General features: G+C 40.7%; 2 protein-coding genes across 2 annotated transcripts in view; both read right to left on the minus strand.

The window, feature by feature from the left end:
- The window catches only part of carhsp1 (calcium regulated heat stable protein 1), a 23,455-nt gene extending 15,308 nt beyond the window's left edge, over positions 1 to 8,147 (minus strand). Inside the window, exon 1 of the mRNA XM_035654230.1 lies at positions 7,945 to 8,147. The gene's annotated coding sequence lies outside the window, so the exon portion shown is untranslated. The remainder of the gene's footprint in view (positions 1 to 7,944) is intronic.
- Positions 8,148 to 14,244: 6,097 nt separating this feature from the next.
- The window catches only part of nat15 (N-acetyltransferase 15 (GCN5-related, putative)), a 4,692-nt gene continuing 2,536 nt past the window's right edge, over positions 14,245 to 16,400 (minus strand). Inside the window, exons 4-7 of the mRNA XM_035654231.1 lie at positions 16,038 to 16,134; positions 14,880 to 15,114; positions 14,483 to 14,648; positions 14,245 to 14,387 (exon numbers count right to left, since the gene is read on the minus strand). Coding sequence (XP_035510124.1) covers positions 14,492 to 14,648; positions 14,880 to 15,114; positions 16,038 to 16,134 — 489 coding nt within the window. The 3' untranslated portion in view covers positions 14,245 to 14,387; positions 14,483 to 14,491. The remainder of the gene's footprint in view (positions 14,388 to 14,482; positions 14,649 to 14,879; positions 15,115 to 16,037; positions 16,135 to 16,400) is intronic.

A 16,400-nucleotide genomic window follows, 5' to 3' on the forward strand; every position in this document is an offset into this window, starting at 1 on the left:
AGATGATCCCTTCATCCATTACTCAATGGTGCGCTTGTTATCTCAGCATCAACAACAGAGCTTCCCATCAGGCACTGGGCCCAGCTGACTAGTTGGAGATGACAATGAGTCCTCTCTTCTCTGTATTGTGTTGGCCAAAAATGAGACAAGATGCTAATGTTCCTAACTGGACCTTGAATGGTTGCACTTTTAACTTTCAAAACTTACTTTATTGAATTTCACAATTTCCAAAAAACCCTCCCGTTTCCATTTTCCTGGAGCGATGTGGTTGTGAAATCACTGCCTTTTCGCTACACGGAGGCATGTCATGCCTGGGGCAGGTTGACCTGTTACATCCTCACTGTGCTGATAGGGGTAATGGACTAAGAAAAGCATTCAGTCCCAGAAATTTGAGGAGATTTTATTTGAGTCACAAATTAATTTGCCGAATTTCTTCCTAAATGCACTGATTTTTCTAATTTATATATATATAACTAACAAAGAAACCTGATCCTGTGTGTGTCTCTACCATCACCTGGCTCAGTTCTACTTTACTACACATTGCTGTGCAGAACACCTGTTTCCCACAGTGTAATACAACACCTTGGATGCTACAAGTGAGGAGTTGTTGGACTTGGCAAATGTGGCCGGGAGCTCCTGCAAAATCCAAAGATGGAAATTAGATACACAAACACTAGCCTTAATGTTTGTGTAATGGTGTCTCAACTAAAGACTCAGCTGGTAACCTAAAGTCTTATTCTGTTACGTATATATATTTTGTTCATCTTCAGGAAAGGAAAAACTCTTCAGTACCATTGTGAAAGGGTTTAGGCAATCCTGGACTAAGTGCTGATTTCAAAAAGTGGGCAATATTTAGTCACTTTAATCTTTCTACATAGGGCTTAGTCATATTTGGTAACAATTTCTACATGGTTCAGATGTGAATATAGACTATTTTATTTTTGTCAGAAAACAATTTCCCACAGGCCAATCTGACCTTCAAATGTCTCGTTTTGTCCGAGCAACAGCCAAAACCCCAAAGATATTCTATTTACAATGAAGCTGCAAACATTTAGCTGTTTCCTTTGATAAATGACAAACAATTAGCTGATTATCACAACCATAAAACAACATTTAGTGGCATCTAGCAGTGTAGTTGCAGATTGCTCGCTTCACCCTCCCTTTGCAAAGGAGAAACTATGGTGGCCACGAAACGACCCTATCTAGAGCCATTGCTTGGTTTGTCCGTTCTGGGCTACTGTAGAGACATGGCAGTTCAACATAGCTCAGTTTTAGGTAACAAAAACACATCGATATTCAGGTGTTTATACACTAATGAAAGCATACCTATTAGGGCTGTCATTTTTTCCAGAAATTACGTTTGAACGAATTTCAAATGACACAATATGATAAAAAATATCTCTTAACACATCACTCAGGAACAAGGATAAGACATTTGCTCTTACCACACCAATGGGCCGCATATCCTTATATCCTTGCACATAAATCTTGCAGTCTCATCGGCAATGGTATTTTTACGAGCTTCTGGCAAGCGGCCTGCTAACTGTGCCAAATAGTAGCAGTCAGTTAAGGTTGTACAAGTTGCTTCACTCACCTGTGGTGCCTCTGCTCCCCTGACTCACTTGGTCGGACAGCTGCTTCGTTCAAAGTCGACCGAAACACACTGCTTCTAAGATGCTTTGGGTCTAAGATGCGATTGTCTGCCCAGGATGGCAAACAAGGTAAATTTTGAAATTGAAACATCTAATTACAGTTTGAAAATCAACCAAGTTTAAACAAATCCTCAAATTAAAAAATTACATAATTAGTGACCCTTATACTTATATTAATATTATATTCATTTTTGCCAATAGAGCCTCCTGAATGTTACACACTGGACCTTTAATTTTCTGCCAACTAGCTAATCAATGAATTGGCTAACTGTAGTACGACTTTAACTGTAAAAGGAAACACACTCATGTCCCGATAATCACTCGATCGTATTGGCATTTCGGGGCTACTGTACTGTGACTACTTTTTCTGTATCCACTGTGTGCTACAGGAGTCGACTGACATGCGTTATATGTGTCCGGTATGTGTTGCTCTCGTGTTAAGCTTTTATTTTGGAAATAACTTTGAAAAGGCCTGTTTGACCGACTTAAAGAGAAGCTACACATGCAACACTGTTTGACACTGAAAGTGGTCAACTGCTCTCCCTCCATCTGGCAGATAGCATATTAACCTCTCAATACTGCTGTATGTTATGCAAACTCTCTGCATATCCTTGAAGAAGCCAAATATTGCACAAGCATTGCAGCTCTATCTCTACTTCTGACCAAATTTAACATGAGACTTTTCCATAAGTGGGGACTTTGCATTAAAACAACGCTGCATCGGTGGGGGTGTGTTGTTTAAGGTGCTGGTGAGTCTATGAAATATGATCAGGAGTAACAATGAACCCCAGAGTAAACAGTAGAAATATTGCATTCGTATTACAAAATAATCTACAAGAATGTGCTCTTGGATCATTTTATTTTTCCAGAACTGCCTCAGACTTCAGGAACTATTTTTGCACTAAAATGCTTTATGAAATACACTTTGACCAAAACCTTAGGACTGGCATGCCTCTGGAGCTTCTCTTAACTCCACCAGTTAGGACCTACTTTTAGCCTTAAGGGCCGATCACGCAGAGATGCATCACTACAGCCACGGCTACTTCAAAAAAACACCTTGGCAAAGAGTGTTGGGGGAAAAACAGCTACTGCGCCTGTGGAACTGGGCGATCAAATGTGATTACTAGAAAAAAAGTGGATGCAAGTAGACTTCGAGTTGTAGATGAGTAAACTCTGGCTTCATTTTAAAGAGGCTAATAACTGAGCTAACTTGGGTTTACCCCCAGTGCACCCCAGTCAAACAGCTAGCTAGCTAACGTTTTTACCGGCATAGTAAACAGTATCAAAACAGGAAGGAAAGTAGTAAAGCCCACCTCTTCCTTAATTGGATTGGCTGTCTGGGAGAAGTGTGACATTGATGAGTGGTGTGACTGCGCTTTGAGCTGAAAAGTTTTTTACACGCTAGAAAATCGCAGTGCAAAAAGAAGGAAAACAATGGTTTTGCAGGCGATGCGTTTTTAGCAATGTCTCTGTGTTATGAGCCCCTTAGAGTGCTTTGTGAAATAGTCCCTAGTCTGAATTTAAAAAACAGAACACCAAAAAAACTAGCTAAACTCTGCTAAACCTAGCCCATTTTTTGTATCACTGTTGGGAAATACATCCCTGCTCTTACTAGTGTGTAACCGATAATTTAAAAAGTATCGCCATTCTCAGAAATTAAAAACGTCAGATTCCTAAAATTTATCTCAGTATGCGATACTCTTAAGAACTGACCACGTTCCAGATTTTCAAGCTGAGACGTATTTCGTGTTGGTGTGTGGCAACCCGCATCTTCCAGTGCCTCCCTGTGGACGTCTGTGTTTTTCATCCCTCACGCACGCCAGCAAAGAATCTGCAGCTGTCATGTGACAAACAACACACTATAACGAGACGGCTGCATGTCGCGAGCACCAAGTTCGATACTGGTGGCCGCCGGTCCAACGACTGGTAGAAAAAAGAATGACGCGAGGAGTGATAATCATGGAATACTTTGCCTACCCCCTCTGATAGTGAGGGCAAAGCTACCCGATAAGTCGATACCCGTGTTTGTCATCCAGTGTTTCCTAACAAATGAAACAACAGGTAAACAGAATGTAAACAAGGGAGCCAACAGCTCGAACCTGGCCAACACACTTGGCCGACAAAGCACGCCGAGTTGTACAAGGCAGTTAAAGACCGACAGGTTACTATGTGAAAGATAACACGATCGTTCATGCGCAGCCTTAAATCAAATGAGCTAGGCTACTGGTTTCATTTTGTGAGAAGTCCCACTATTTTGCACGCACCGTAAAGTTTGACCGAGGCTAATCCTAGAGAAATAGTAGCTAACTATGGCATCTCATCACTCCATGGCTAACCAATAGCTGCCTACGGCTAATTAACATCTCTGAAACGCAACTTCACAGATACACTTAAAAAATCAATTTCGCAAGGCTGCTAAAATAAAGCATACAAAACAATCAGCTCAAAACTGATCTATCAGGCTATATGGTCTATAAGATCGGAGCATGTGCATGTTTGTCAGTGATTTATTTCTATGAGGTTATTAACACGCATTTAAAGAGCCAGACCTAATGCCAACAGGGAGGTGTATTTGCAAACGCCTCTGTAAGAAATTATGACCTCAAAATATAAAGTTAACCATCAAAGAAATCAGACGTTGAAGTACAGGAAACATTAGCCTATAATTCAATCACATATATTACAGGCTTAACAATAACATAAAGGTTAAGCTGTCATTATTCTCTTATTAATTAATTATGGAATGTTAATGGTTAGTAATTTAGGCAGTTTATCACTATAACCACTGGCTATAGAGAAGTTTAGTAACAAGTTATTGTTATATCACATAAACTATTTAGGTCTTAATGCGTATACAGATTTATCACCATCCAGCATTTTACAATATTTTCCATTTTTCCTTCTGTCTACAGAAGTCTGGAGCCTTGGCTCCGAAAGAGCAACTCCATTCAAGGCAGCAGCCAACCCCAGCAGCAACCTCCCCCAACTTAAGTTAGCCCAAGTATTTTGATATTTCATACTTTTGTTCAAATGTTTTTAATATATCTTGCTGTTCATATGTTCAATTCATTAGATGTGCTATAATGATTAAATGTTGTCCCGGTTTTAAAAATAAAGCAGCAGCAATGATAATTTGAGAGCGTTTCTCCCTTTCAGGAAAAGATCCGAAATCGAATTCTTGACTTGGTATCGGATATCCGACGAACCAATAATTTTGGTATCGTGCACACTAGCTCTTACACATGCTGAAACTAAACAGGAGTGGTTGTCTGTTAGAATCGTGCTGTGAATGTTCTGTTGCTGTACATTCTGTTGGTGCCACTCTTTATATTTGTTGTATTTTTATGCATAAGTAGCATACCGGTAGTAATTTCCTGAAAGTTGATGAGAAAAACAGCTCCCTCAATCAGTGTGAGTGATTAAGAGAACAGTAGTAAGATTACACAGCAAGGTTTCTGCTGGAAAAACCTGATTTCTTGGCCACATACCTGCCATGTATACTGGTTTCCTGATGGGGTTTTTCCACAAATGAATTATATGCAACTACAACTAAAATAAACATCTGCATTTATTTTATTTGAGATTTTATTTCATTTTCACTGCGTGCTCTCACCACCACAGAGACCGTTCTCTCACTGCATAATGCAACACCATATATCACCAATAGACTTGGTTTGGATAAAAAGATATGGTGAGGAGTGGCAGAGAAATCTGATTCCACACAAGCTATATGTAGACACAGCCTCCAATCGGTTCTGATTTCTCCATATCTGGTTTCATGTGTGCATAGTCAGCCATTATAGTTAATGTGGCTCAGGCTAGTCACTGAAAAATAAACCAACAGTGCCACTGAGGCACAGGGTTGCTGCTGAAGCCTATTTTCATAGCAAAGCGGGTATTTATTTACATGCAAAGTTTGAGGATTATCACTTCACAGTACCGGGTTAGCAAAGTACGATGACTTGTTCCATGCTGTCCCTTTACACACTTAGAGAGACACACACACACACACACACACACACACACACACCTTTCCTAAAGAAGAATAACCTTGAGTGATGTGGAGATAAGCACAGAAAAGCCTCCAGAAGCCATTCCTGTCATATTTCAGAGTGAGTGCGTGGAATTTGTCCCCTAGGCCATCATCAGGTAGTAAACACACACACACACACACACACATACACATGCAGTTTATAAAGGTGAAGGGATGCAGATAGGCCGCAACAACATAACTCACTTGCTTTTATCCTGTTTCATCTTCCTGCTTCATTTACATGTGGTCTCCCCGCGCTGCTCTTCACATGTTGTCTCTTGCACTGCGGAGTGCTTTCAGCTTTGCTGTTGTCAGTTGCTGCTTTTAGAGCTGAAATGACTAGTCTATTGGCAGAAACGTCACTGGCAGCTAGTCTGATCATAATTTTGGTACAAGCTCAAATATTCAGACATTACCTAGTACCCGCTTCTCCAATGTGAGAATTAAAGGCTTTTCTCTGTTCATTCATCCATCCTTCACTATTTTCTGACATACTTTAACCAATTCAAAAAGACATTTACCAGTAATAACAAAGTAAGAAAGAAAGAATGCATCAGTTACGGTCCAGTCAATAGGATTTAGTGGCATCTACAGTGAAGTGTGCAAGATTGCAACTAAACTGAACCACCCTGCCCGCGTCTGCATCTACCCAGCCTAAGTGCCTGACCTCAAATGCTTTTGTGACTGAATGGGGAAAAAATCCCTGCGGCCAGGTTGAGAAATCGTACGCTATTTTTAATTTAAAGTTACCTCTTTCTTCATCACTCTTCTTCAGCGTTATCAAAGCTCTTTGTCTATCCGTTCACTGGTTTGTGCTCAAACTTGATTCATATTCAGCAGCTCTCGACCCATTATCTCTCTCTCTCCCTCATTGTCGTTGCTTTATTGCCTGCAGCCAGCTCTCACAGGGGACTATTACAGCAGATCATATTACACAACAACATGCAAGGCCTTCACAACAAGCTCCATCTCCCAACTTCATGGCTGTAAAAGGCACAGGCCATAAAAACCTAGTGACATGACAGCACACTTAACAGCACAGCGGACATTCTGAAAGCACGCATTTATGAAAGAGTGGACAAACATGAGTACGGTGCTTTGCAGATTGTGCGCCTTTGGCCTTGTAATGACGCCAAGACCTCGCAGTGTCAGGGCTGGATGAGATGTACAAGAGTATCCTGAAACCGGAGGCATTTAGCATAGCTGAACACAGACCGTGTGAGAAAATGTGCCTCATAACTTGTTGAGATGAAATACCAGCGCTACACAGAGAGCCATCACAAATCATGTAGTAGTATAAATTAAGATATTGTTCAACCTCAGCTGCTCTTTCAGTTCAGTTCAGTCGGTGAGAAGAAGACAATGACACTCACAAAAACGCTGTGCTGAAAACCTCTCTGAGTGACTTCACTCACAACCTTTATGGGTACAAAAGTGCAGCTTTTTTGGCAGTGACCAGCAGTTAGAAATGTTTGCAAATGTCTACATTTGACTGAACGTCTAAAATGGATCAGTGCAACCATAGATTTTAGGAGTCTTCCCCTTTAGTCAGCCCCTGAACAAGCTAGAACACGCCAGAAGTAATCTACCAGCGGGTGCTCGGCCTCAGTGTGGAACAGAACAGAAGTAGTCTGATGAAGTTTAGATCTGAAAATCTGTCTTTGTGTCAATCTATTTGCAGATCTGAGGAGGGAAGGGGGCACCTTAACCTTCTACAGCAGCCACATCCTGACTGAAAGTGTGTCACGATACCTCTGCCACTACCTTTCATTAGAAATCTGAAATTACACACAAACAACCAAACTGGCACATCAGCTGATGTTTTTTGTTTCAACAACAGGCCTGAAACTGGGCTCAAAAACAAGGGCTTTCCCCTCCACACACACACACACACTTTCTTTATGGCTGGCGTCTACTTGCTTGGTTGTTTGCTCCCACATCCGAAGGAAATAAACGCCCCAGGAAAACACAGTCCGTAATGGAAAGGAAAGAGTGGGAAATCAGTGGACTTGAACGCCATTAATGTGCTGGAAAGGGAAACAAAGTGACAACCTCCACAGCAGCCCCGTTTCCCACTTTTACCCCAAAACATAACGGTTTACAACCAAAAGTCTTCACTAAAAAACTTACGCGTCAACTTGACAGCTAGCTTACAATAAAAATGAAGTTAGTTATCCGCGGCGGGAATTATCCGTGCTGCGTTCACGGGGTAAAAACGGTCAGTTTGTTGTTTGTGAGTTGTTTGAGTGCATCACTCACCTTGTTTGTCAACTTCACGACTCAAGGGTGTTCAGTAGCTCAGCAACACGCGTCCAACGAGACAAAAACTGAGCTTTGAACTCAACTTCTGTTGAGTACGTTTAGTTTGTCCCTCCGCTGTACAGGACGTGTCAGTGATGAGGTTCAGTAGAGTCAGGCAGTGTAACTACTCGCTGCTCTTCACTGTCTCCGTCTCCGAGTGGGCGTGAGTGCTTGCTCAGTGACGTCACCTGTCAGTTCTTTACCGTAACGGACGCCACAGGGTGACCTCAAAAACACTGTGTACCGTAAACAAGAACCACAACCCGCAAAATGTCCAATATTGGTTCTAATTGTTTGGTTCTTTAGATAGTTTGAATGGTGGCAGCCAGTAAAAGAAAAAAAAGGTATTTATTATCATAAAAAAAAAACAATTACAGCTACATTGAGGAAAAAAATGGGGATTATTAGCAGGATGTGCAAGCTTTTAAAATCATCGTTTCTGTTTAAAAGATGCACGGCCCCTTCCACTGCCTAAAGCATGACAGCAAGGAAAAATAAAATTAATCAATATATAATTGATAAAATAAACTAAACAAATAAGTGCACACAACAAACAAAATCCAACTGTCCCAAACCCCATCTGGCTCGCTGGCGCCGCTTCGTCCCCTGGGACTCAACCACAGGAGAACCCTCTGGTTTGAGGATCAAATAGGAAAAAAAAAAAAGAATTGTACCATGCGTAAATAAAAATGTTGTAGTAACAGTTATGCATATGTGACTCTGCATATTTATATTTCTCATTAAAATCAACATCGTAATTTTCTGTCATACATAAGCCTAGATAGATAGATAATAAGATAGATAGAAGGAAAGAATAGATATGATAGATAAGATAGGAAGATAGAAGATCTAGAAGAAGATAGAGAGACAGTTTTGACATATCATAGGAAAAAACAGGTGTAAATGCATTAGCCAACGTTTTTTCACTTGAGGAGAGCAGAGCCCATCTAACTTAGCTGAAGATTATGGTTTCATTTTACAGTAGCTACATCACACAAACTAAAGGTCAGTGTGTAACATTTAAAAAAAAGAAAGAAATGTATATATGTATTATATAACATCAATAAGTAATGTTTTCCATTATCAGTCCAGTTTCAAGATCCTTGAATATAAGAATAATTGTGTTTTTGTTACCTTAGAATGAGCTATTTTTATCTACAGTTGCCACAGGTTGCCTTCCATGGAGTCTGCCACGTTGAACCGCCATGTTTCTACAGTAACCCAGAAGGGACAAACCAAACACTGGCTCTAGATGGAGGCATTCATGTTCACGCAATTCACAGCCACTGTAGTTGTTCCTTCGAGTTTGGAAGGGAAGGGTAAAATAAGGGAATTAGATGTCACCAAGTCCTACACACTGGACCTTTAAGAGAACGGGCTGAGAAATAACCTGAACATTGACAAGGTCCAGATGAAGCACCCAGTCGCATTCAGCAGGGGGAGACATAACTGCATTTTTATTTAAGCTGAAAGAAATCGGAGCTGTATTCCACTAATTTATGTACATGTGTCTATGGTTACATAATGAACTCTGCCTCTATGAAGGATTGTGTGTAATGTGATGCTGATGGAACAAATTGCCCAGCTCCAATACTGCAGCTGTGTAATGTGTAATAACTGCAATTCCTTTTTTAATTGGTCTCTTCTATCACCACCACAGACTACTGAACCCTTTTGTACAATCCATGAGGGAAAAACAAAGAGAGCAGAGGCAAGAGCAAAGTATACATACTGCCGTTGCCTTAGGAAACAGACAAAGGGTGAGGCTGAGATATGACCGGCTCCCATTTGCCCTTCAGAAGAGGTTAGGCAAAAAAAACAACAACACACACACAAAAACACACACCTCATGACAAATTACTTTAAAGAGACTTTTTCCTCATAGCAACACTGCCACAACAGAGGGTCATATTAAGTTGAATTCCAAAAAGCAGCATCGGCTAACCTGGTCTGGCAATCAGCATTTTATTTGTGTAACAAAGCAACACATGAGAGCTAAGAGAGCTCAAAATAGTCTGTGCCAAAATAGCAAAAATATACTGTTTATTAAAGAGCACAAGGAAACTGCTGGCAAACAAGAACTGTACTTACCAATATGAAGCTAACCAAAAGATGTCCTTCTGCAGTTGTTGAGAAAATGGAAACTTCCTGTGTGGTGGTATAGCATTAAAAACATTGGAAAACTACAGGTAACCCCAGTACCACTACCCTTTTATAGGTGTTTGCAATAAATTGTATTTTTTCATGAATTTATTATTGGTATGACTTTTCAAAGAAACATCCAATAATTTGTTTCAAACTGAAAGATGATGTCTGCCTTCAATCTTTGTCAGTGGGTACAAAATCTAACATGTCTTTATCAAAGCAGTCTGAGCTGATAATGGACTTTTCCCATTTTCTAATTTTGTGGCTGCACATGTACCAAATCTATTAAAAACATTCAGATTTACAACAAAGTAGAGGCCTTAATTTTATTTCTGTGTTTTAGATTATGCATCTTTGGGGTATCTAACATTTCAAACTGAAGTATAAGCCTAAAACTGGCTGTATGTTCCTGCTAAACATTAGGAGCTAACTGCTACGGTACATGTTTATGATGAGTGAGGTGTTTCCAAACTTTTATGACTGGGGTGGCATTAATTATGTGTCTCAGCTTTCCAGTCATTCTCAATATATGTAATTCAACATTGTTAATGGTCCCAGGATGCAGAAATATAGGTACATATATAAGTACACTAGGTGAAATTAACACATTAATAAACAAAAAACTGCATGGTTTCTGCCCATAACTGCATGGGATGAGCATAAAGTGGTCATGTATGCAAAGGGGAGTGGGTACCCACGGATCCCATTTATATTAAGACATCTTGAGGTCAGAGGTGAAGGAATCCATTTAAAAATGGCAATTCCAGTTTTGCCTAAATTTGGAGCGTTACTTTTATTTTTTCCCCCGTCACATTAGCAGAAATGGGCTTCCATACACTACAGCCTCTGAAAGACAGTGCAAGTGGAAGAGCTAAGGATACCGTGGCACTTGGGGTGGCCAATCAGTGGCCTCCCAGGCCCTTCCTGGACACACCCCTGATTAAAAGAGGCTCACAAGTCCTGAATTATTCTTCAGCTAAAAACACATTCCTCCTCTCAATCCCCACAAGATCAGCTAAAGAATCAGCTAAAGAACAACAAAGTGTACAATGTTGAAAACAAGACACAGACAGACAGGCACAGACACAGACAAGGTGTTGTGCAGGGACAGGAAGCCGCTGTTGAATTATGACACAATCAATCCATTATTGAAACCATATCATGGCCAGAAAAGCCTCTGTGGTCAAAGACCAAGCAAAGCCAATTCACATGAACTTTGTATTAAAAATTAATGAGGCTTAATGAAAAAATCCACCACTTTTCTTCCATTGCCTACTAGTTCTTCACTTCTCGGGATGCATTGTTTTGGCAGGATGCTAATGCTGCTATTACACCCGTGGGGCACCAGATGTTCTAGATGGTAAGGACACAATGGAAACCTTTTACAGTGTATTTAAAGGGACACGCCACCAGTTCCACATCAAGATCGGTTTAATCTTCATTGGGAAGTACTATTCAAGATTATTATAGTTCATAAAATTTTTTTGATAAAAATGGAAAGTAACTGAAACTACATTGTCTACTTACAAAACTAACTAAAATAAAATAAAATATTTGTCTTTGTCAACACAACATGCATGAGGAACCTGATCCCCCATATTATAATAAAAAAACATATAACTAACACAAAAACCTAAACTCAACATAAACACATCAAACATTCTTAAACAACAAAAAAACACTCTGGAAACTAACCAAAACTAAACAGAATTATTATTATTATATAAACTGAATGAAAAATAGAAATCCTTAATAGTGCTGGTTCAATTCAGCCTGTGAAAACAGTTGTATAATCTCTTCTGTGACTGGAGGAGCTTTGAGGTAGGGAAGAGGAAATAACCCAGATGATGTCATCAGGGTTATCTCTTGAAACTTGGAAAGAGAGCCCTGAGTAATATTCATAGCTATGTTTTCATTCATGTATAATCACCTAGAAATTGATATCATTGTGTTTTTGTTACCTTAGAATGAGGCGTTTTTATCTACAGATGTGGTTTGCCTTCCACCATGTTGGGTGTACAAATGAAACACCAGAACTAGATCGGGGTGTTTTACCTTTTTCCACGTGTTTCGGCACCACTGTAATTACTCCTTTGTGCTTGGAAGGGGAAGTTGACGCGAGGGAGTTGCAAACTGCAACTACACCGCTAGATGCCAGTAAATCCTATACACTGGACCTTTAAAGCTGCAGTAGGTATCAGAGCCAAGAAAGATATAACAACACTTTGGGTTGAAGGTAGTTCATGATGTTCAGTGGCAATTTTTATAAAAGTTACCTAGTGCAGCTTTAAAGGTCAGGGTGGGCCTAACAAAGACAAAAACACTGTTTTTGGAGCTTGTATGGAAAGTCAGGATATTTCTGCCACTGCTGCTTCAATAATAATTTTTTCTTTTTAAATCACTCTCTCAATTCTAACCCAAATAACAGCAGTGCATTAATAAACCACAGGAGTGCCCCTTTAAGACAAACAGTAGAAACCATGGCATGGTGTGAATGAAAACAGGGCTCAGATTTATGACAGAAACAGTCCTACAGCAGGGGTAATCAGGCTGACTCCGTTTTTACAATCAATGTCAAATGAAACAAGTTTATTGCATACACAATGTCTGAAATTCACTCTGAGCTACCTGCCCAGGGCTGGTAGACTGAGAAACGTTCACCTTTTAACAATGAATGCACATATTTCACACAGTTACCCTTACCCCCTTTCAGTGCTATGTCATGTATAAAATCACTGATACATTGACGCTGATAAACTGGATCAGGTTTGAAATTGGTTACGAAGTGCAAGAGAATGCGATAAAATTGAGAAACTACAATGTTACTCACGGACAAAGTTACCAGTCAACATGTTGGGTGAACTCATTTTTTCTTCCGCTGACAGATAAGACCAACATTTGGCACTTGCTGGGTGCTAATTTCTGACCCTGTGTGCATATATACACACACGGACATACACGCCTGCACGCACACAAGGTGTATGACGTGTGTTTGGGACTTTTTTCCTATTTTGTTTATGGGCTAACTTAAAAACAAATCTAATCTGGGCCATAATTTAAAATCTTGACAAACAAATAGACATTTCTCTACATTAGCAGCATTTTTTTTTTTTACAGCTGTGGAGCAGACAGACAGAGCTGCAGCCATTAAAAACCTCAAAAAGAAGCACCCCGAGCAACTCCCCCTCACTCTTGTGTGAACTATACATGGGCAACATTTTGAAACAATGTAGAAAGGCCATTTTGCGTTGAATTCTGATTTTATGTAAGACTTTCAAACAGCACTGCATAACATGTGAGGTGTCTGTAAACCCTGTTGCAGGAAGTGCTGAGTACATTCTGTACTGATGTCAATAGCACAGTTTTCAGAAAATCGACAATGTAGTAAATTTTCAAAAGGGAAGAATCCTTTTTGAAAACTCCAGTTGGTACTAAAATATATCAGCCATCTACATTGTGTCTCAAGGTTTCCTGCATATATTTAGGTTTATGCTACCCTACTAGCCTACACATAGCTAGATTCACAGTCCAATTAAATTTAAATTGTTTTTGAGTCTCTATTTTACAAACTGGAATTGACTCGGGATTCAGTTTCTACTCAAAAAGGGGACAGGGTGGGATATCTTCCAACTAGGCCTACCAACAGCATAGAATAGACATACATAATGACAGAAATTTATATATTAGCTTAGTATATATAATATACAAACAGTATACATAGTCTCTGTGACAGTAGTGGACAGGATGAAGTCTCTGTAGGGTTCACGGTGTGTGTGTGTATATGTAAGAGACAACCCTTATGAGCTGGAGTGCCTGGGTCAACGTGGTTTAGCGGAACCAGGTCCTCCGCTTTGCTCAGCTGCCTGGGTTGAAAGCGGGTGTGACGCTGCTCCACTTTGGTATGACCGGGTAAACACAGGTTACTATAGTAACTAATGGATAGTGTAGTATATATGGGATAGTATAGTAACAGAATGATATAAAGAAATCCCATGGTTTTACCAGATCACACCGTGAACACTGCACTCTGAGTGACGCTGGAATGCAACAACCCTGTTTATCAAACCTGGATCTTTGTGTGAACAGTGCCATGTGTAGTGAATGGGGAATAATATTCTGAGTGGTCAAACGCAGGTTAAACCTGAGTCCTGTGTCATACACAGGGTGTGGAAACCTGTGCGAGATGGAGAACGTGAGTGCGAGTGTACATCTTGGTGTGTACAGGGGAAGACTGACGAGAAACGGAAGTTTCGCTCCTAAAAAAAGAAGAGAAAGAAAAAGAGGAAATCAGACATCCAGTGATGGACAGAAAAGGCCTTGGTACTAGCTAGCCACCACAACGCCCACCCACCATGTTGTGTCACATTGTTCTGCTGTACTGTATGCCAGTCTTGGAGGCGATGTTGGACCAGGGGAGCAGAGAGCGCAGCAGGGACTGGGCCTGTCGGTACAGCCTCTGAGGGATGGAGCAGGGGCTCAGGCTGGCCAGGGTCGAACCGATGTGCTGGATGTAGTCAGTGGGACAGGGAGTTAAGGAAAATGTGAAAAATACTGCATTTATGTTTGGCTAATCTATTTTCTCTAACTCTGTTAGCTTGCCTAAAAGTACAAAGATCTCCTCTAATCAAGATGCTGTAGATTCTACTCTTTGGAGCAGGTAAAGTTTTGGTGTGGGGTTGAATGTAAACATAAACTGTCCACTAAACAATAGTGAGTGAGTGTCTTCTTCTGCTTTCACAAAAGGATATAATAATGTCCAGGGTGGATGGCCCCCATTGATGTAGAGCACGTATGTGAATCCGTCTTTGAGGACGCCTCGTATGGAGTAGTAGTAGGGCAGGTAGTGGTGCTGCCTGAAGTCCCTGTTCTCATAGAAGTGGATGGCAGTGTTGTTGGTGGTGAGGACGTGTAGGTAGATTGCCTTACAGTGGTCCTGGGCTGTCGTTGAGATGTGCTCCTTCAAACTGTCCAGCAGCAGGGAGCCTGAGGAGTGGAAAGGAGAGAGAGCTCTATCAGTGAGAGGGAGAGACGCATTCTACTTGTCTACTCGACTCCAGGTCTGAAGTGTACAGCTCTGCACCAAACTAACAAAGTGTTTTCTACACAAATATAACATTTACAGATCATTACTACAGGCAGGTGTTAATAAAATGTACTTTTAAGTAGTCCACGAGTCATAAATAATGTCAGTGATGTGACTTTCCATTCCATGCTCTTCAGACACAGGACTCTGAGACAATACTGTATGTTCCCTCCATCATGTGCTGATCTGTGCTTTCACATTTGAATCCAGAGTGAGAAGTGGATGAAGACCTGATAACCCTGGCCGGCATTGGACCAGTGCACTGTAAAACTGCAATCAATTTAAAACAACTAATCTTCTAACATTTGTCTAGGGAGACACTTTTGTCGTGTCAAGTATGTCGAGCTAGCTATTAGTAGTTCCTGTTTGCAATGCATCCATGTATGTGCAGACAACTATCACTGGGTTACTTTGATACTGAAGAAAAGATTAAAAATGTGAATATTCTCAGGCACATTTTTGCACATTGCAGCATTCAGGCGAGTTCTAAGTATCTTAATCACCTCCATGAGCTGTGCGCCACACCCACTGCTGCTGCGACAACTGATAAATAAGCCAAACTACAATAACTTCCAGTGGTTTTTGGAACACCAGCATGCACCTGTCCTTTTAGCTCACACAGCATCTATACTCTCCAGTGCCTACTCATAGTCTATCTACCTCTGTGTTAGGGTAAGGGATGGGGTGTGGCATGTAGTGGTTGTGGTTGTGGTTAAGGTTAGGGTGAGTGTAGAGGGAGTGGATATCAGTCAGTGCAGTGTCCTCAGATTGATGAACCCAAGTTTTTGTGTGTGTGAGAGCCAGTGGGCAAGGGCGGCTGTACCTATGCCATGTTTCCTGAACTCTTTGACCACTCCCAGGCTGAGGATGTAGGCTACCTGTGTGTCCACAGGGAAACTGGAGGCCAGGATGTCTCCATCCTAACACACACAAACAAACACACACAGATAAAGATAGAGAGAAAATGACAGATTAAGCCCCATTCCCTATAAACGTAAAATAGGTTATTGTCGTGCTATGATCGTGCTCTGTTTGTTGCCTTTTATTTTATATCATTGTCGTCTTTGCCTAGGAAAATTATCCTCTGGGCAGGCAGATTTCACAAAGCAAATCTCTTTCAAATGAAAATTAAGTTTAAAGTTTGGACACATTTTAATGTGATAGTTCAAAGGCAGAGTGTAGACTG

Source organism: Morone saxatilis, unplaced genomic scaffold, assembly GCF_004916995.1.
Source record: "Morone saxatilis isolate NCDOM2014 unplaced genomic scaffold, NCSU_SB_2.0 Contig14, whole genome shotgun sequence".
Taxonomy (NCBI): Eukaryota; Metazoa; Chordata; class Actinopteri; family Moronidae; genus Morone; species Morone saxatilis.